The 22,059-nt window shown below is 41.4% G+C and overlaps 1 protein-coding gene across 1 annotated transcript in view; it reads right to left on the reverse strand.

The window, feature by feature from the left end:
* ERC2 (ELKS/RAB6-interacting/CAST family member 2) overlaps positions 1 to 22,059 on the reverse strand; it is a 791,328-nt gene that overhangs the window by 114,025 nt on the left and 655,244 nt on the right. Inside the window, exon 14 of the mRNA XM_044384924.2 lies at positions 5,588 to 5,735. Within this exon, the coding sequence (XP_044240859.1) occupies positions 5,588 to 5,735 (148 nt within the window). The remainder of the gene's footprint in view (positions 1 to 5,587; positions 5,736 to 22,059) is intronic.

Below are 22,059 nucleotides of genomic sequence, written 5' to 3' on the forward strand. Positions count from 1 at the left end.
ACTAGGTGAGGAAAGAGGGAAATGTATTCCAGGCAGAGGGCATTGCACATGTACACGGCAGACCTCACACTGGTCTGAATTTGTCTTTAGCGCACCACTAAAGGAAGCCAGGGAAGATTTTTCAGCAGTAAGGGCTGGAAAGTGCTATGTGTATCATGAGATTTATCTTTAGAAAAGATCAAGCTTCTGCCCACTGAGGTCTGAGAATCTGCCTTGGCTAGGGGGCAGGCTGCACTTCCCCTAGGCACAGCCATCACCCAGAGCAGGCCAATGGCATGGTGGTGGCCATTAATGACCACCTGCCTGTCTCCTTACAGCAAGGAGAGTACAGGATCTAGACTCCAGTGGTATGGTACTGAGATTGCCAGATAGTCAAGGAGGGCATTTTGTCAAAGGGCTCTGTTCCCACTCAAAAATCTCACTAGCCATGACAAGCAAGTTCTGGTATTAGTTCTTCATGGCTCCAGTGGAAGTGGCAATGCTTTTTACAAATGCAAGCTAAGCACTGGGCTCCTTAGAAGCTGAAGGCCGGGGATCTGGAGAGAGGGCTCAAGTAGGGCAGTCTTGGACAGGGCACTCTGAGTGGTACCTGAGAGCCCTCCCTGCTCTGAGTTTGCACGGCTAATGTATTTTGTTTCCTAACTGCAGAGAACTTCTGCTCCAGAATGTACAACTCTCAGCAGATCCTGCACAAGAGTCCTACACATCCTATCCCCACCCCATTACTTCTCTGACAGCTCACTTCTTCACCTCCTTGCCTACTCTAATTTAGTCATACTGGTTTCCCTGTTCTTCCTCAAACACACCAGCATGTTCCTGCCTTAGGGCTTTGCACTGGCGATTCCCTCTGCCAAAACACTCTTCCCCTGGATATCTAAAGGGCTCTCCCTCTCTCACCTCCTTCAAGTCTTTGCTCAAGTGTTTCCTTTCCAATGAGGCCCATTTGTCTACCCTATTTTACATTTTTACCATGTCCTCAATTCTTCCCTGACACTCCTGTTCTCCCTTATACTGGTCTACATTGTTCTTTTCTTACCATGTGATTTGCTTATTTATTATATTCCGGTTTATCGCCTTTTTCCCACCCCCCCACCCCAACCATTAAAATATAAGCTCCACTAGGAAGGGGTCTTTATCTATTTGGTCACTGATGTATTCCTAAAATGCCTAGCCTTCCCTAATGCAGGGAAGGCACTCAATGAATATTGTTGAGTTGAATTGCAACATGGAACTTGGCCTCACTAAGCTACCCATGCCTTCTCACCCTTGTGCCCTGGGCAGCTGAGGAGCCATAGGCTGAGGCAGTGGAACTTGATTCCCCCAACAACATCTGTGAAGTGCGGGGGCTAATCCACGGCTCACGCTATTGCTTGAAGGATGCAGTACTTAGCCTAGCTAAGAGCAAAGTATCAACACTCCTACATCTCAGGAGCCCAACCCTGCACTTCCAGGGTTGGGTGGTATGTACAGGTATGGTAGTTGCATCATGTAGTCTCTTAGAGCCTTGGTCTGAGCAACTTAAAAATAAGAATGATGCTCTCCTCATTGTGGCAAATAAAATATCTGTTATGGGTGAATCCCCAGGACCTGGCAGAGAGCCTGGCACATGGCAGATATCCAATATGTTGGCTGGTTGATTATGAGGGAAAAGTGAGATAATGTTTGTGAACTTATGTATACATAAAGTGCTTGGCATAGAGCCTGGCATGTGGTAATCATGCATTCATTCACAAAATAAATATTTATTGCGTGCCTACAATGTTCCTGGCAAAGTGCAATAACTATGGGGATTGTTGAACAAGCTACTGATGTTCAGTCACAGGAAATGTCATGGGCAGCAGAAAGACCTGCATGAGATGAGCTGAACGGAAGGCAGCCTGCAGAGGGTGGCCTCTCTCATGAGCCAGTCTGCTTCAGTATCCTCACAGAACATTGAGCAGATGAACACCCAGACCCAGGCCTTCCCCTCTCATTGGCCTACCCACCTGAAAGAGCTCTGCCCTCCCAAGTCACTCATGCAGGTGATGACAGCTGGGGTCTAGGACTCGCTCTCCCCAGGGCACCCTCTCTGATTGACTCTATGTGACTGCAAACACAAACAAGCAAATTTAATAAGCACTATGAGCCTCTTCAGTGCACACTGGTGCTGGGGTCCACAGTTATTGACTGATCACTGCTCTCCAAGTGCTTGGGCTTTAAGGGAGGGAGAACCAGGAAGACTTAGGTACTAATGTCTGTCTGCTCTTTCTCCCACAGTTCACGAGTGTGTTCTCAACAAGTTCGGACTCCCAGGCTTGTGAAAAATATCAGCAATGAAATCAAAATCAAACCACCTTTAAGGGTTGGTGGTGATAAAATCAATTAGTAATGGTAGTAGTAGTAGTAGTAGTAGTAGTAGCAGCTCACAAATATAGACCACCTATTATATGCAAAGCTCTTTATATACATTATACTTGCAACACTTTGAATTAGATTATTATCCCAATTTACAGACAAGGAAACTGAGGTTTATGGAGGTTTAGTATTTTGCCCATGATCACACAGCTAACAAGTACTCAAACAAGAGTAACCCTAAGCAGTCCAACTCTAGATGTCATCTGCAAAGTACGGTTATGGTTGTGTGGAAAAGGTCTTTTCAAGCATCACGCAATGTCCAACTGTGAAGCCTGAACAAGGCACCCAACCTCTCTGGACCTCTGGTTCCTTCTCCTATAAGAGCATCACCCCTTCAGTTTTGTTGGGAGTTGATGAGTCAGTGTATGTAAAACCTTTACACCCATGCCTGGCATGTGGTGAGAACTCAGCAGTATTAGGAATTATTGACATGATCAAATAGCTTAAGCCTAAGAGCTCTAGGCAGAACCCACCCCTTATGAATAGCCAGAGAACATTCTTAAATGGCATGTACTTCAAGCTTACACAGATAAGGGGACCTCACAGGTTCTGGAATACCCTTCTGCTTGTCACTCTGAATTCCTTTCTGAACTTGGTGGGGTATGTGTGGACTCAGGTGGCCTATCCAAAACCCAGGCTCTATTGCTTACAAGCTGTGTGTTTTAGGCTGGTTATTCCATGCTCTGAGTCTCAGTTATGCCCCCTGGAAAAGGGAGGCAATCCTATCACCCACACCACAGGGCTGCTGTGAGGACCAGGGGACAAAGTCCCTGAGGGACACTGGATACACATCCTGGGACAGAGCAAACACTCAATAAAAAGGGAGTGCTTTTATAAGCCAATTAATCATTATCCTTAGAATCGTATCATTTACAACAAGGGTACATCAGTTCATGTGCTTCTTTTTTTCCCCCTCTGTTGCCTACAGGGCGTGGGGAAGGATTTCAAACCTAAATCATCAAGGAGCCCATCCTTCTCGTTTGCTGCCTTTTTTTTCTACAATAGCCCTTCAGACCCTGCCTTAGTTCAGGCGGAAGCCTAACTGTGCATGGCTGGGGTTTCCCAAATGTGCCCCATGATACCCAAAACCAAGCCTGTCGTGAATAATGAAGGCTTTGTGCAGTTTCCCAGGAGCAAATTGAAGGGCTACACTCAATCCTTCCTGGAATCCAGGAGTACATTTTCATGATGTTGAGAAAGAAAAAAACAACCTTAAAAAAATTCTTTATTGGGAAAAGTAGAGGGAGATTTGGGGAGCAAGGTATCTAAGAGACAGAAAAGAAAAACATAATCCACTATGCCTGACAGTAAGGCCTCTGGCAGTCTTGGCTTTGCAGCAATGCTAGGCCATTTCAGAAGAGCTGGCCCCATAGGGTAGCCACAAAGTCTGGAACCCTTGGCAAATACATAATAAATGAAATCACATTACAAATCAAGATATAATGCTGTCATCTATGGTCTCAGGATTTTTGGCCACCAAGTACTGGAAATCATTAAAAGAGGTAAAGGGCAAGGCAGGATGTAGCTGTTATGCACCCCCACCCCCCTGGTGGGGGCAAGTGTCTCCTTAGCTACTGACTGACCTGAGACCTTTGGATCATGTATGCATCGTAGCTGGACCCGTGGTACTTGGCCGTAATATCTGGGCTGTAGCCAGCATCACAAGTGCATGGTATATTCGAGCTCAGGGGCTGTTTCCTAGGTCTATATACCTGTGGGAGAAAGCTACAATGGTTAGGTGCAGGAGGGGAGGGCACAGGGCTCACAGGGAAGGAGCTACGAGAAAGCAAAGTAGGGGGCTTGTCTTCACTTTTTGTGGTCGAGTGGGTGGAAACCCAGTATAGAAGATGCACAGCCCCAAACAAAGAGGTCAGATGTAAGCAGTCCCCAACCCCCAGGGCCAGCACTAGCGAGGCATGCTGCTCTGTGAAATGACCCCAATGTCTGGCAGTGACTGGGACCCTCCCTCTGCAGGAGAGGGCACCCAGGCGTGGCAGTGGTCTCTGTCTCTCAGCAAGGCAGCCCTATGAGAAATGGACTCTGCTTCAGGGCCAAAGGATGCCTTTTCCTTCCTGAGGAGGGAAAGAATTGGCCCAATTGTGAAGGGAAAGGGCTTATTTCTTTGGGCTTCCCTTCCACTCACCTTGCGCTCTATGCCCAGATCACCCTAGCAGGCAGAGAACCAGTCCTGGGGGCTGAAATTGATGTGGACACACTCCATGTGGTACCCTCTGGCATTTAGAAAGCTTCAGAGCCACATGTGACCCAAGGTAAGATGTGACAGCCACCTTGTGAGACCATAGACCATTGAGCCATAATATTTGCTGAGCTGGTTTCATAATAAAGCTAGAATCCAAGTGAGTATCTTTAACCACTGCTTCCCAAAGCCTCCAAGTTATATATGGAGAAGAAATAATGTCTGAAGATTTCAGGAATGATTTTGCAATATGCTTCAGGTGTAATTTCCATTCAAGTCACTTCCAGAAAACCCACTAAAAAGAAAAGAACTGCTTTCTGTACAAGTTAGGACTTTGCCCCTCCTTCCTTTTTCCCTCCTTTCTTTTCCCTCAGAAGAAATACAGTGGCCTAGAGAGGAGAAAAAGATGGATAATTGAGTAAATAGGTGATAAAAAGAATGCTTAGCTAAATAATGGCTGGGGAGGTCTCAAAGCATAGTCTGGCAGTGTTAGGGGCTGGGAGATGTTCCTTAGTCGAAAGGTCCTAAAGGAACTAGTTGAAGAACCAAGTTGGAAGTATGGAGAGAAAGAAATCTAAAGAACTGGATGAGGAGAGTTACTGATGGGCCCCAGAAAGTGAGCAAGACAGAAGGTAACCAGTCCAATGGGAAAGAAGGTGCCCAGAATTTAATTCATAGTTTTTAAGATTTAGCCAGAAGTCATACAAAGTCCACTGGAAGGAAGAGACTGAGAACTACTTCTGTGGAGATGATGTGAATATAAAAGAAAGGAAAACAGCGCTGGCTGCAAACCACACAAGCCCAGGCACATGCACATAAACACAGAAAAGCGGTAAAATGATGTTCCAGCAACAACTTGGGCCATTTCATTCCTACCTGGTTTTAGCTGCTTGAGCCGGCACGATGGACATGGGAGAATGAAGAGTGGCTAAACCCAGAGAAAGCACCCAAGGCCCCCAAACCAGCAAAACACACCTTTCGTGCAGGAGGCCCCACCTGCTGCTTTAACTGATGCACGAGTCGATCTTTTTCCCGCTTGAGGGCCATAACTTCTTCCTGCGTCTTTTTCTTTTTGGAAGCAGACAATTCCAGCAAGGCAATATTTGCATCTTTTTCACTGATTGCCGCAAGCAGCGCTTCCTGTCTGGTAAAATAAAGAATATTGTGATCATTTTTATAAACTGTAAAAAAACAACAACAATTGTCATTTATAGCTGAAATGAACCATAGAGCATTGCCTTAATGGGAAGGAATTACGGACAATATTTAAAACAAACTAACTCTTGGATTCTCACAATGGACAAAGTAGTTTGGGTCAGAATCCCTGAGACCCATACACTGCTTCCTCTGAAGAAGCCATCTTTCTTTGGTTTCAGAGACAAAGCTGCAAAGTAGAAATGCAGGGAGTCAATCTGTGCATTCACTTCTAGGACACTTTGTCCATCCATCCAACCATCTATCCATCCATCCATCCATCCATCCATCCATCCATCCATCCACACATTCACCCATTTGCCAAGTAAAGTTCTAGGTACTCCAAGACAACCCAACAAAACTGGGCAACAATTTAAATATCAATATCATTTTTTTATGCAAGATTTTCTTTTGAAGGCAGGCAGAGATATTTAGTGGGATAGTCCTTTCCATTTTCAATGTAGTTAATGATGCTTTCCTGCTATTCCACCAAAAACCATTCCTTCCTCAGTCTTCCTTATCTAGTCATTATACCACCATATACTGAGTAGCCAAAGCCCCAAACCTAGAAATCATCCTTGATTCCTTCCCTTTCTTCTCTTCCCAGAGACACCCCATCAACAACTTGAGTAGGTTTTACTCCAAAAGACATTCCTTATCTAAACATTTTTAAAAGATTATTTACTTATTTATTTATTTTTGAGAGAGAGAGAGAGAGAGAATGAGCAGGGGGAAGAGTGGAGGGAGAAGCCGACTCCCCAGTGAGCAGGGAGCCCAATGTAGGACTCGATCCGAGGACCCCGGGATCATGACCTGAGCCAAAGGCAGACACTTAACCGACTGAGTCAACCAGGTGCCCAAAAGACATTCCTTATCTAAACTGATCTACTGCTACCAAACTTCTCCCAACCACCAGCATCTACTTCTGTAGCTCACTGGTCTCCCTAGAACAAAACCCAAAGTAATCTTTAAAAACATTATAAATTTTGGGGCACCTGGGTGGCTTACTCAGTTGGATGGCTGACTCTTAATTTAGGCTCAGGTCATGATATCAGGGTTGTGAAATTGAGCACCAGGCAGGGCTCCATGCTGGGTGTGAAGCCTGTTTGAGATCCTCTCCCCCTGCCCCTTTTCACCCTCTAAAAAAAAATTACAATACTTTGACTCCTTAATCTCTGATTATTGCTTACTCAAAATAGTATTAGAATTCCTTCCATTTTACAGTTCAATTTTCTGGCAACATCTATCACAAATTTCAACATGGGATTTTGGGGGACTATTTTTTTTTTTTACGATTTTATTTATTTATTTGACAGAGAGAGAGACAGCCAGTGAGAGAGGGAACACAGCAGGGGGAGTGGGAGAGGAAGAAGCAGGCTCCCAGCGGAGCAGGGAGCCCGATGTGGGGCCCGATCCCAGGACTCCGGGATCATGCCCTGAGCCTAAGGCAGACGCTTAATGACTGAGCCACCCAGGCGCCCTGGGGGGACTATTTCTAACTAGAAAATGGCTCTCCTGGTGTCTTTCATTTAGTTCTTCTTTACATTAAGGAAGTCTTGTCCCAATCTGCGTCACTTCTGCCACATTCTAGATACCTTATAAGACCTCAGAGTCCTGGGAAAGTCTCTGTATTGAGTATTTTCTTTGCATACAAGTCCCAGGACTAAAACCTGGTCATGATCCTGTTTTGTCTTTCTTTAATTCCCAGACCAGGCCCCCTCCAGACCAGGCCCCCTCCAGATGTTTGAACAAGATGGTCATTATTTGGATCTCAGATTTTCCCCCTTTTCACTGCAGGGATTTGTATGGACTTTTCCGGGCCCTGCTAATGGCAGGCAGTAGGAGCTTCTGTTGGAGGCTCAGTCAGACATATGAGCAGCAGAAATGTCAGGGAATATGTCCACTCTCCAGAAGAAAACCAGTGCAGGCTGGACTATCAACAGCAGCATTCAAATCCAGCTTCACATACCCTGTCTCCTTCTGGATAACATCTTGAGACAATAGACATGCTTACCATTCACAGCTCATGCATATTTGTACATAAAGCCAAGCTGAAGAGGCTGCACAGCCTTCAACTCAGGGAGAGCCCATTTGCTACCTAACTACCACACAGCTAAGGTGACTGCAATATTTTACCCCACTCTGCCCCAAATTGAAATGTCCATGTGAAGCTTTTTTAATGGAAACAACCTAAGAAATCATTAGTATGGAAATTGGGGATTGATCATAAATAATGCTGCATCTTCACACTTCATTCTTTCTTTTAAAAAGATTTTATTTATTTGTGAGAGAGAGAGAGCAAGTGTGCATGTGCCTGCAAGAGTGGGGGGAGGGGCAGAGAGAGAGGGAGAAGCAGACTCCCCACTGAGCACGGAGTTCCTGCGGGCGTGGGGCTTGCTCTCAATCCCAGGACTCTGAGCTCATGACCTGAGCCGAAGTCGGACACTTAACTGACTGAGCCACCCAGGGGCCCCTCAACATTTCACTCTTTACAGCTATATGCAACATTTAAAATGCCAATGAAAAAAGATCTGTGAAAACATTTATTTGTTAAGAGACAATTCTCCATGTGTCTCATGTTTCTGCACATCTTACAAGCAAAGGCACTACCTTCTTTTCTCACAATCTTTCTAGAATGTTTGTATAGTAAATAGCCTTGGAAGACAGAGGTAGTTTCTCCCTTAGGATCAAAGGGTAGACATGCTTACTGCCCTCATATAATAGCATCTCCATCCAGAGCAAAGGGCAGGCACGTTAATGCCATTCTGTAAGCTCAGGGTTCTTCTCTTGTAATGCAACCCATTGTAGGTTCAGCTATTCACTGGACTCCTCTGCCTTGCCTCCATGGGACTTGAGGAAAGGAGAATTGACATAAATATGCTGACACTGCTCTCTGCACCCTGAGCAGTGAAGAAGTCCTTTGTTTCTGACCTCAGAGTCTCTGGTCATCTACCTCCATCCATGAAACTGAGGCAGGCTAACCCATTAGCATGCCACTAGGGAAAAATCTCAGAATCCTCACATTTCTTGATGTGCATGTGTATATACAATAAGATCTCCCATACATAAAACTATATTCATAGAAAAAAATGGGAAGGAAAGACACCAAAATGCTAATAGTCATTATCTCATGGTGGTGAAATAGATAGGCTGGTTTTTGCTTTTTTTTCTGCCTATACCTTCCTGTGGTCTTCTTCTTTCTCACAAAATATCATCAGAGTAAATATTAAAAAATTGTAAATGAAACTTTTCAGTCATCAAATAAACTGCAGGTGCATGCCTCTAATACCTGGCATATGTGAAATTTGTTCATTTTCCCATTGAGGTATTCATTATGTTCTCTCTGTCCCTCTCACTCTTTATACACAGGTAAGTGCACACACACATACTTTCACATTATACACGTCTCGTACAATCTACATCATCTCCCATGTGGGCAATTGTAATCATTGCCTAAGTAGGTTCCCTGTGTCCACTTTTATATCCCTATGTCCTATGGTCCTTGTCAACACATTTTCCTCTTCCAGGTCAAAATTTAGAATTATACAGCTTTAATAACTGTTAAAAGTCATTACCAACCTAAAGAAGGACACTTCTAAACTCCTTTTGCCCAATAATTCTATAATTTAAGCTTTTCATGACTTAACACTTATGTATCCTCTTGTAATATCATTAAAATTCCCAACAAATTAATTTCTAATCTGTTGATCAGAAAACTGTTGATCAGAAAACATGTATCAATTCCTAATTCTCTACAGATGTTATTACTATAGTCCCAAATCCTATTATTATTAATTGTTAAACCTCTACATATATTTAAAATCATTTTTTAAAAAGTACATTTAAACCACTACTCATCAATGTTAAATTGATACAGAATAACCCATTTTGTTCCTTGTAACATTTTCCTTACTTTTTAAATTTTGTTTTGTTTGCTTCTGGCTAACAAATCTGTTTTATAAATGCTAGTATTATATAATCACGGAACTCTGAACAAAATTAGTATAACAAGGATTATATATGTGTGTGTGTGTATATATATATACCCTCCTTTAAATATTGATCATAAACTAATGATAATTTCTCTTAAAATAACTTGATTAAAATCTACATTCAATAATTCTAGTCTAAGTCAAAGGGTAATTGGTAGAAAATAAAAGTATATAAAACTAGAAAAATGTGACCATTTCACACTTTAGGATATCTGGAAAGATGTTCTGAATATGTTAAGGCTATATTTGGCCACTTCTTACTTGTACAGGGAAGCCAGGCAAAGAAAACTCTTAATTCTAGGCTGATAGAACCATTGCATTTGTGGTTTTTTTTAAGCAATAAGCTTTATAAAATGAGTTTCAAATAATTCTTTATCAAGCTGACACATTTCAACTAGTAATTTAAATCGCTGTGAGCTAATTCTGCAAAGTTATGGGTTTTCATTATCCCTGCTTTAGAAGTCAGGGGCTTTTTGAGAGTAAGGGATACTGAACATACATTTTTTAAAGATTAATTTCATCTGCCAGCCCTATATCAGATTCTACACTTTTTGCAATTCCCATAAGGCAATTTGCTAATACATCTACTTAAAGCACTGAATGGCAAATACTTTACTGAAAATACACAGAGGCCTGTTTTGAGAAAATGGCAAACATTGTAATAAATTAGGAAGCTTAAATGTTACCACTTTTTTTTTTTCCAACAGGGAGTTTTGATTCAGTCTTTCAAAGTCTGGGAAAACTGAAATATTTGCATTTCTAATGCCCTTTTACATCTACATGTTTAAAAAATATGCTTAAGTATAAAGCGTGTACCTGTGAAAAGACATTTGGATATAAACTGGAAACACAAAGAAAAATCCTCATTATTTTCCCCATAAAGTGAATTATCTAGATTCAAGGCCAGATTTACATTGCTTCAGAAATTGTTACAGTCCCATCAACCTGAAGCAAGTTTCTATAAGTCTGAAATCACCTTCAGCCGTTAATCTGTCCTTTCTGTTCACAGACAACACGAAAAGAACATATTTCCTCATCTTTAGATAGTTAGTGGGGTTAAGTATATGCCAAAGGCTTGCAAAATTATCTTTAGAACACTGCAATGCTTCAGTATACAATTACTAAGGTGATCTGTCTATGCCCCAAAATGTAGCTTAAAATATGAAAAGGAAGCCCAAGTAAGCTAGAAAGGAAGATAAGATAATGCAAAGAGAAATAAATCTATAAGAGTCTGCTGAATGCCAAGCTAAGAGAGTGGACCATAGACAGCATTTTATCAAAGTGCAGCCTAAACAAACGTCAGGGGGAATAATTTCTTTAACAAATATGGGCAACAATGAACTAAAAAGAGGGGGGACTTCTGTGCCCTCACACACATTTAGTCAGGGTTAACAATGGATAAAAATATGTGCAAGAACACATTTAATAACCCTATGCTGTCACTCAGTTTGTAGGAGGTAGTCAAGATACAGCTAATAAAACACCAAAAAAATGGTTTGAGCCACCCTGAAAAAAAAAAAAAAACCCTCAATGGAATAAAACAAAAGAAGACTGAAGGGCGTCTCCCACCAAGATAAATGCCTTCTTTTGAGTGTTGCCTGTGGCTAACCTTCACAAAGAAAGCTCCAGAATCCTCTGATGGTAATACATCACTACATCACTTATCACAGTCAATTTAAAAGGGAGCTTTATAAACATTTCTATTTCACTCCCTGTTGCTGTCGCTCTATTAATGATGACTTGAGCTCTGAGAGAGGGTCCAAAATTAATTTTAGGAGTTGTAAATGAGGCAGACCAATTAGGAATTTTATAAATTGGGTTGGGGGGAGAAGTATTAACACATTTTTTTTCCTTGCAGACTCTTGTTTTAGTGAGCTGACCCATCTTCAGGAACACATTCAATTACAAAAGCAGATGCTTAAAAAAATGCATTCCATTAAGAAATGTTTGGATAATGACATGCAAGGGAGAACCTACATTATGTATGGTGCTCAGCCCGCAGTCATGTTCTAATCATACTGTGGGAAAAAAAATTCCGCTCAATCAACTTTTCCCAGTTAATTACTGTTTTCTTTCCCTCATGACCCTGAATCTTCAACCGTAAGTTCAGTAGGAGGTGACTTAAGACAGACGGTGACGAAAGATCCTGTTCAAAACAGCCTCTCTCTCACCCCTGGGGTGAGGATGGGTGGATGTTTGCTGTGATCAACCCTGGAGAGAGATGCTCATTTGCTTCAATTTTAAAAGCAAAATTTTTAAAACACATCTTGAGAAAGGAAAGTCTTCTGATATCAATTAATATCAACACTACCCACCAGCAGAATGATGTATTGTGTATGCAGAAGGACCCACGCAGAAAGCAAAGCTGCTCACATAAGGTGGGGCCCACAGGGTGAGATGTATTTGAACAACCACAAGTTCCAGCAAGGACAAAGAACAGACTAGATTTGTAAAGGCCAGGCTTTGGCAGCCCAGACTCCTTAATGCGGTTTGCTCTCTGTCGCCCACCTAAAACTGACCTCAAGAAATAGTTTACTCCAATTATGGAGAATTTTGTCTTTGAAACCTAATAGCACACGACTGGAATTTCCTAACACAGGGGCCACAAAGTCTTGTGGAAGCTCTTTGCTCCATGCACCAGCTTTTACCCCACTACTTACTCAGGGCATGACCTAAGTAGGCAGCTGAGCCATCCTTGGGTTCCGCCAAGTGCGGCTAAGCCAGGAAGCTCTGGAGTGGAAACACTGCATTTTCAGGACCCTGAGATAGCAAATGCCCACACCTCTTGTCATCCTGCTACAAAGGGTGTCAAGGAGTCTGAGGCCAACTGACTTTCCCATGTGGAAGAGGGCAGATGAGGATGAGTGTCAGGAAGAGCTACTGCCTCCAACCTAAATTGCTCTCTCCATTCCCATCCCTTGGGAGAACTGATAAAAAGGCAATGAGGGATGGGAGGAGCCCTTCTCTAAGTCCTGGTAGAAGATGTGTGTGTGTGTGTGTGTGTGTGTGTGTGTGTGTGTGTGTGTGTGTTCGTACTGATTACTGTGTGCCACACACACAAACACGAGATAAGAAATTATTTCTTTTGATGTCTAGTCTATTATGATTTTTTTAAACTTATCTACATAAATAAAATATTACTCATGTCCTTAAGACTTGATTAAGGTACTTGATTAGGGTAGTAATTTAGTGCCTGAGCTTTGGAACTGAATATACCTGGGTTTGAATCTCAGTAATATCTATTATTTCTATAACCCTGGCAAGTTACTTAATGACTCTGAAATTTAGATTTCCTCATAATTGAACTAAGAAGGATGACAGTCATTATCTCTTAAATCTTTGTGAGAATTAAATGTGATAATGCACGTCAAGATTCTATTCAGTGTCTGACACAACCACACAAATGTTAGCAATTACTTATTATTACATACATGGATACCACCAAATGCAGAGATTCGTTTTGCCTTATTTTCTATCAGGCTCCCCTTTATAGTAAACATTCTAAACATGCCAATGGGTCTCTTGTTTCAAGGCTGACTCTCTGAAATTGGTTTCTGTGTAGGTGCACATTTGACTTTCACGAGATGATGTCTGTTTTGCAAATTTAAAGGAGAAAACAGAGCTTGAGTGTGGACACAGTGTGTTCATCATAGAAGAGTTGCATCCCAGGCCAGACAGCTCTGATTTAGTCAATAACTGCTCAATATCATTCCGTCCAGACTGATAGGAAAGGCCACACGAAAGTGGGCAAGACATGATTTCATGCCACATGAGAAATGGAAACATGTTTTGAAAGGTGACCTATTAAAAGTCAAGGTCAAGTGCAAAATCTAACCAAAGTCAAACAACTTCAAAACAAAACTTCTTCCATTAAAACAAACCCAAAAAACAAAAACCTTAAAAAAATGGTAAATTTGGAAGGCGGGGAGGGCAAGTAAAATGAAGGGCCTCTGACCCTTCACCAGGCACACCAGGCATACACTAGCACATCAGGCATTAGTGTGTAATTGCTCGCTATAGTTCTCATTTGTTCCCATTATTCTCGTTCAGTGATGAGAAAGCGCCTCTGTTGACCGATTAACTCTGCCAATGTAGCTTTCTATGTGTAATACACCCAACCAGACTCCCCGGAAGGGTTATTGATGATTGATAATAGGAAAACCAAATACATCTGGACTTCACTGTGGGCCAGAACTTTGCTAAACCTATTGTCCATGGATGATCAGTTACTGTCAAGACACTTGCCTTATCACATTAACTTTTTGGTTGCAGATGAATAACTGCCAGAAAATAGGTCACTAAGTCCAAGGTTTAGCGCTCAGGGTATCTGATCAATTATCTTTTTTTCTTATTGGTGAGATATATAAATGTATATATATGCATATATATATATATATATATGTATTTCCCAAAAGACAATATATTTTAATTTTCCCTCTACTGTACATTTAATGCTACTAAAATTTGTTAGTAAGTCTTTGCACAGAGCAGCAATTGCCCTCCTGTACCTTGAACTAAATATTTCCCCTCTTAATTGAAATTTTTGTGTTAAGTCAAACCTCCCTTTATTTATGTTTACATGGAATAGAATATTCCCAGAGGCTAAATTATAATGAAAAACAAAACAGCTTGTCATGTCATTGCTGTAAGAGGAATATGAGCAGAAGGGGGCACATTCCAGAATTTTGCTAATGCAACATTTGAAGAAAATTGAATTAAGGTTCTGTAAAGCAGATCTTGTAGAGAGAAATACAAAAAATTAAGTTTAGTGGAAGCAGCTCCTTTGTGACGGTTCCTATTCAGGGGAAGGAAAAAAGCCGTGCTGTCTTTACTGGGGGAAGGAAACATAGTGGTGTATCTGTGTGTGCCAAGCAAAAATTAGGTTTCCAGAAGGAGCAGGAAGGCATCATATCTGATAGGGAGGAGGGCTAAGCAGATTCCCCTCAGCTTGAAGCTGTTCTCCCTTGCTGTGCCTGCCATCAAAACGAACAGCTATTTGGGATAACTTGTAGGAGTCTTCCTTTGGGAAGCTGGTGGCTTTTAAAGTACCCTCAAAGACATAATTCCTCAAGTAAATCTCTTTGAGAAGTTTGGATTTTAGGTCTGCCATCTCGTGGCCATTGCAATAAATACTGCCCTTTTCCAGTTTTTCCCAAAGTAATCACACCTCTATCATCTATATTCTGAAAAGGTACCACGAAGGGTGCTTATTTAAAAAATGAACGTTAGCCACAGAAGAGCTCCACAAATGTAAGGAGCTAGGGCATCTCACATTCTAATCCCCTTTCTGCTCACATTTTTCATTTCTTGATGGAAGCTTAAATTCAAACGATCACTTACCAAATTATCAAATAAACATTCAGTATAGGATTGAGCCTGCTGAAAGGCAGCTTAAGAGGGGAGACTCATGTTTTAGTGCCTTTTTTTAAAAAGAGAAAACTTAATGGACACATAGTTGCATCCAAATGAATGAAAGGATCAGCATTTCTGTACTTGCTATACATGAATTTGCTAGGAGAACGTATAGAATAAAGTAGACTGTAAATCCAAAGGGGCTTCATACCTAAAAACTAGGATGATATGTTTTTCTGAACATACTTCAACAATGTGAGGGAGAAAAGTGAGACCAAATTTATAGCAGTTACATGTTGGGAAGAAATTGCTAAAATACTGCCATAAAAACACATTAGAGTCTGTCTAATGCACACTCACTAGCCACTTGTTGTACGTGTCAATGGGAGAGAAAGCAAATGCGTGTGGCCACTTCTCAGCAAGGTTTCACCAATGTATCATAAGCTCTAAGCTAAAAAGAGATGCAAGAGCATATTCCATGACCATAAATTAATTTCAGAGCCCAAACAGAAGTATAAAACTATGCATACACATACAGACACCTAAAGTATTGCATTGTGAAGCAACTGATTTAAAAGACACATGTACAATGAAGAGTTCCAACAGTCAGCTAGTGAATCCAGAAATAATGAGTTCTATCTGTTAGTTACCTGAAATTTCTGGATTCGTGAATATAATATATGGGACACTACTAGCATGCTCCTTCTCAGAGGTTGAGGGAATGTGAAACCAGACAGCGGATGCAGAATTAAAGAGTCTGGTAAACTACCTGAAAGCACTCCACATCTGGAAAGAATCGTGGGGGAACCAGCCCAAGACACAATGGTATAGAAAGCAGTCTCAGATTTACAGTATGGGTGGCCTTGTGGCTCATGGAAGTGAAATTTCCACTCTGGGAGGAGTGATCACTAAGAAGCAGGAATATTTCTGATGTGAAATTAGGAAGTCCACTCCAAAGCAACTGGAGGGAATGTGTTCCTCTGGGGTGGCTGTTTATTGACCACACAGAGAAGAATAAACTAACCAGATGATCGGAGTCCAGTTCTTCAATTCCTTGAACACATATTAACTGAGTACCCACTGCATACCAGGTACCAGGGAAGAAAGGACAAAGAAGACAGGCACAACTCCTGTTACCACACAGCAGACCCCAGAGACTCTCCATGCACATAGTCATGATGGCTGACCCTGCAATGTGCCACAAAACACAAAGAAATACCATTCTATTTCTGTCAGTAACGAATACCAGATCATTAGCAATACAAGGCAAAGAAGATATCCATGAATCCTGTTTACCAACCCAAAGGCTGGGCATAAGAATTCACATGGCACGTTCACCCATGTGCATCAAATACTGGGATAATTGATTCAAAAGCTCTCTCCCATCCTGTCCTCTTCATTCTGAATGTCCAGTGTGATGCAGTTACAACCCAGAAGCTCAAAAATGAACAAATAAACAGAAACCTGAAACCTCCTGTTCATAGCTATAAGGCTGAATGATATGAAGTGCACTTTTTGTGTGTGTCAGAAACAGTAAAATATCAGAGATTTCATGCAGTCTAACCTAACAATTTTCTTCCATAAAAAAAGCAACTTTATTGGTTTCTTCATCTGCTTGTTTATAATACATGCCCATAGATAATTATAATTCCTTATGACTTTCTAACCTAGACGTAAAAGATTAAAGGAATTCCCTCTCCACAATATCCAACTACTAATCTTACATGCACCCCAGACTACCTACTAGAGACAACCCAGTCCATAAGCGAGAACAGAGCAGGAAGAAGGGAACTAGAAGCCCTGAAAGGTGACAGATCCCAGTCCCTTACTGGGTGCCCCCAGACCTGGAAAACCACTTAGTGAGAAACTTCCTGGTGATCAAATCCCAACCTGATACTGATTACCACTCCCTGAGATACTGACCTGTTGACTGATTGCTTCGAGATCAGATCATCTATCTCCCAGGACAGCCTTGAGGCTGCCCTGCACCACTGAGCAGCAGTGGAGCACCTTCCTTTAGATTTGAACTTCAAGTCCCAGGACATAAGGCAGAAGTCAGAGAAGAATGTGGCTGCAGAATGCTTAAAGGGTTTTCTAAATTCCCATTAGTGAAAGGACCAAGAAAAAAGCATCCTTGAGGGGGTGACACAATCATGGGTGGGTGAAATAAAAGTACCATCTAACGTCAATCTGTATCTTAATCTCTGAACATATCTGAAAAGAATTTACTATGGACAAACACTGTGCTAGATGCTAAGTGGGAGCAATAAGGGATAGGGCTTGCAGACTTCTGGTAAAGTAAACAAATGCATACGAAACATTAAATCACAAAACAAAAGACAAATAAGAGTCGATTAATGCCTTCATTGTTAGGATGGAGGATTAGCAATTATTAAGTTATCCTTTGTTTGCTATATGCATATGTGAGGCATAGGTAAAGCGCATAGTTTCATTTAGTCCTCTCCAATTATCCTCCAAAGAGAGAGTTATTATTATTCATATCGTGAAGTTCAACAAACTGAGTCTGTGAAATTTAAGCAGATTGCCCAACATTACATCATTTTTAAATGGTGAAACTGGAATTTGAATCCAAGTCGGTGTGACTTGGTCATTTCACTAAAATTCTTGGTTGTAGGAAGGAAGGAACATCCTTTTGGTCTGGGATGACGGGGGTAGGTTTTCACAGACTGCAGAGGTGGTGGTGGGGTGTGAAGGAACGCTGTATTGGAGGGCTCTAGAAGAAAAGAGAGGCTTTCAGATGGGGATAAGCATCTGAGGAAAAGCTAAGAGGATTCAATCATTTAAAATTATATCTGTCTTGCATATTTACTCCTATTTCCAGCTACATAACTTCCAGGGATTTTAGAGTACCACCACAGAAAACGCATGGTCAGATTAAGTGATTCCTAAGTGCCAAATCAAAGACTGGCACTTGCTTGTGCTGAAGTTCTCATGCGTGCACACACACGCTCATTTACACAAGCACATACAAGCACATACACTCTCACTCAGGCACACAGGTGAGGACATGGGAAAATATTGTAGGGATAAGATTGCCAACACCCTCTCCAGGTAATGGCAGCCTTTTATTCTGAAATTAGATAATGTCTTTCCTCATTTGTGGTGTTAAAATGCCCTTTTATCAAATGATGGTGATGGAGTTAACATTTAAATAGCCTTATTAAACTTAGTAGTTTAATAAGCTTTATATTGTTTTCAAAAATATTTTTTCACATTATTGGTCCATAACATTAAAAATCTAGAAAGTGTTCATTTGATTGCTGAATATTATTATAACGAGGGTATGTTTGAGGAACATCTGGCCATTCCCTTTTACTCTGCAGAGATGGGGGCTTGTCATTCCTTTTGAAAAATGCTTGACCTTTTGCTAAATATTGCCGAGATTTCCAAGCAGGTTGCCTTAGAAACGTCATGTTGAACCCCAATTGTTCTTACTAAGTGTCACTTACTAAGTGACCATTTCTCCGATATCTGTTTCAGATATTGTATCCCTAGGGTATAGGCGAGGAGTGATCTTTTATTTCACAAATAGTCCCCGCTACGCACAATGTCCAGGTCCTTCTCAGCACCCTCAGTTACCAGAAAAGGAAAGAAAAGTTGGGTCGGTCAACATTAACCGTTAGGAAAACCACATATAAAGGTTGGCCAGAGAGTCCAGTATGAAATATTAAAATATGACATACTCTGCCTCTCCTTGCATTGAATTTTTTTAATGCAATATATATATGTATGGCTATGAATGTGTGAATAATCAGTGTCTGGAAGACTTAGCCATATGGTAGTTACTCCTCCAAGTATTGGCTGAAGTGTACGGATGAGGCTTACTCCCTAGGGACGCTAAGATTTGAATTAGGAAATCACAGGTAGATGAGGCCGATGCCAATCCAATAGCAGAAAGAACTCTGGCTAAGTCACAGTTTCAAACAACCAGCACAAGCTGCCTCTTTCCCATCTCTGAAGGTATCGGTGCAGACAACAAAGGCCCATGTCAAGCAATTCCCAGAGCAAGAATTCTAACAAAAGATGAGTTTGGTTAGGTTTCTTTGGACTGTCAGCTACAGAAATGGACTCCAGCTAACTTAGCAAAGAGAGGAGTATTAGAGGCATACTTGGATAGGTCAAGGGAAAAAAAGACTAACAAGTGAGTCTTAGGAAAGTCAGTGAGAAAGATGCTCCAGTACCCTGGTAGCAGGAAATTCCAAATCCATCTTGGGAAGGCATACCATTTATATAGTAACTCTGCTAAAACCTTCAGCCTTAATGGAAAAAGGATATTTGACCTTCCTAGAAAGAAAATAGATTAGCCCAGTCTTGGTCAATCAGCTATAGGTATGGGGGCGGGGGGGGGGGGGCGGGGATTGGGGGGGGTCCCTATCACTGGGAACCCACCCTAAATAATGGTTTCACATCAAAAGAAAAGGGGATAGATAGGATTTGAGGGCCATTCTCATTGGCAATTACTCTAATAACCTCACAGCCTGAAGGGTCTATTTCAGTGGTGTGTTGGAACTGGCTGCTACTGGCTAGGGAGAGTCAGTTACCTGGATCTCTTTCCAACTCCATGGTCAGTCGGTACCTTGGCCATGGTAGGAGTATTTACACTATGGAAATTGGCAAATACCACCAATCAGGGATTCCCCCCCCTCCACCATTGCCCTGTTTTCCCAGCACACCACTGGCCTATTTCGAGATTATTGAACACTCTTGCCAAGACTGTTATCCCCCCCAGGGTACATGCCACAGATCCCACAATAGGGAATATTTAGCTAACACTCCCCAGCACTTTTTCTGTGCCAAACACTACACTATCCTACAGCACGATAGCACTATAACACTATACTATACACTATTCTAACTCTTCTCTTGTGTTAAGTCATTCAATCTGCACAGCCATCTAATGAGGCAGGTGCTATTATTTCCCCATTTACAGATAAGGAAGTAGAGACAGAGGGGTGAATTAGCTTGCTAGAGTTCACATGGCTAATAAAGGGCAAAGTGGAGATTTGAACCCATGAAGTCTATAATTTAATAAGTCTCAAAATAAAATAAACAACCTGAAACTGTTGTTCTAAGTAATGATGCCATTGACACAGAAAAAACTGACAACCCAAACACTTTGAACCCAGTGAGGACTTGGCTGAATTCCAATAAAAGGATCTCCCTTTAGTCATAAAGCTGCTGTCAGTGCAAGCAACCCAGGACAGCTCACAGCTAGTGCTTGGATGTTCATTCCTTTCATTTTCTGGAATGCCTGTGGACTGATGCCAAATCTAAACCTGCTTACAAATCCTCAGAGATGAGAGCGATTCACCATGTATAGTGCCAGAATTCCCCAAGTGAATGACAACAGCGTTTCAGGACTCAGTGGGCAGTGAACTGGCCATGATGCCACAAGGCCAATGAGAAGGGGGGGAGAAGTCTGAACCTTCAACCCCTACCCCCCACTGGTACTAATGGGAAAATAGAAAGGAGGAGACTCCTAGAAAGACAGTCACCTGATTTTAGATGTGTGCCTTGGACAAGTCACTTGATACTATACATCTTAAATGAAAATACTGTTACCCACTCCCAGGGTCACTGAGAGGTTCAAATGAGATGACCCACAGGAAAGCATCTCATCAACTGCAAAATCTCATGAAATTGGCAGGCATTACTATGGGCAGTAACCCTACGCACACAGCTCTGATCCCTAAAGCCCGAACAGTGATGGATGGTGCAGCTTGATTCATCCCAAACAATATCTGTGATGGACCCACTATGAACTGGGCACTGCTTCCATGAGTTGAGCCAAATTTGTTTAGCCTGCTTAAAACCATAAGTCCAAATGGCTGGTGGGAGTTTCACCTGGGACAAATAGTGTAAGTCCACGAAGGGAAAATTACTATCTGGAGGAAATACAGCTTTCCTTTTCCAATGATTCCTTGAAAGAAGTGACCATAATCCACTTGCAGGAAAGACAACGGCTCTTTCTAAACAGAAATTTAAAAATTATCAATTTTTTAAATCCACTGAACATTCAATGAATATTTGTTGAATGAATGAATGGGATTCCATGGATCCGGATTCAAATCCTAGTTGAGCACCACTCGGATCTATTTGGGGGAAACTAATTCTGTGAATCGCGGTTTCCTTATCCGTAAGATGAGAATAATAATACTCACTCTTGTAGGGTATTATATGAGATAAAACATGTAAACCATTTAGCACATTTAGTCAAGTATAAGCAGTTATTGCTATTATAAATGCAAGCTATAGTTATCATTAATTTATTAATTCACTATTGTAATCAACTACAAGATAAATATGTTCAAATCTCCAATTGTCAAGGGAGTAATATGAGTATTCCCAGCTGCTAGAGACCAGAAGAGAAAACTATGTCTTTTTTAAAAGGAATGTTAAGCAACGATATTCTCAGTTTTCTGTGTTTGTATCTAGAGATTTAGTATGTTCCTAGTGTTTACCATGGTATCACAATTCCAATTGCACACACTTCAGCAAATGTAATTTGGAGAGTAGAAATGAATTTTTCTGGTAAGTGCAAAAAGAAAAACTAAACTCTAAATTTGACAGTGTATCCAAGACAACATTTCCACTCTGGATTCAGCCTTCCTTTTTTAAATCACTTAGCAGAACTCTTGAATATCTAAACCCAGTATTTCAATGGATCTTCAGAGCCAAAAAGCTTTCTGCAAAGGATTAAAGAAGTAGCAAAGTGTCATTAAGAATATAAATTTAATTCGCTTGAAGGGAAAAAAAAACGTGTGGCTGTGACAGTTGCTCGTTGTTACACAGAGAATTTTAAAACCTCACGAAATTATAAGGGGAAAAATATCAACGAACTGCTATAGTCAAATAAACGAAAGTCCCATCAATTTATTTGTAGTTTCTCTTTGAACTGCAAATAGACAC

This window comes from Ursus arctos, unplaced genomic scaffold (assembly GCF_023065955.2).
Source record: "Ursus arctos isolate Adak ecotype North America unplaced genomic scaffold, UrsArc2.0 scaffold_14, whole genome shotgun sequence".
Taxonomy (NCBI): domain Eukaryota; kingdom Metazoa; phylum Chordata; class Mammalia; order Carnivora; family Ursidae; genus Ursus; species Ursus arctos.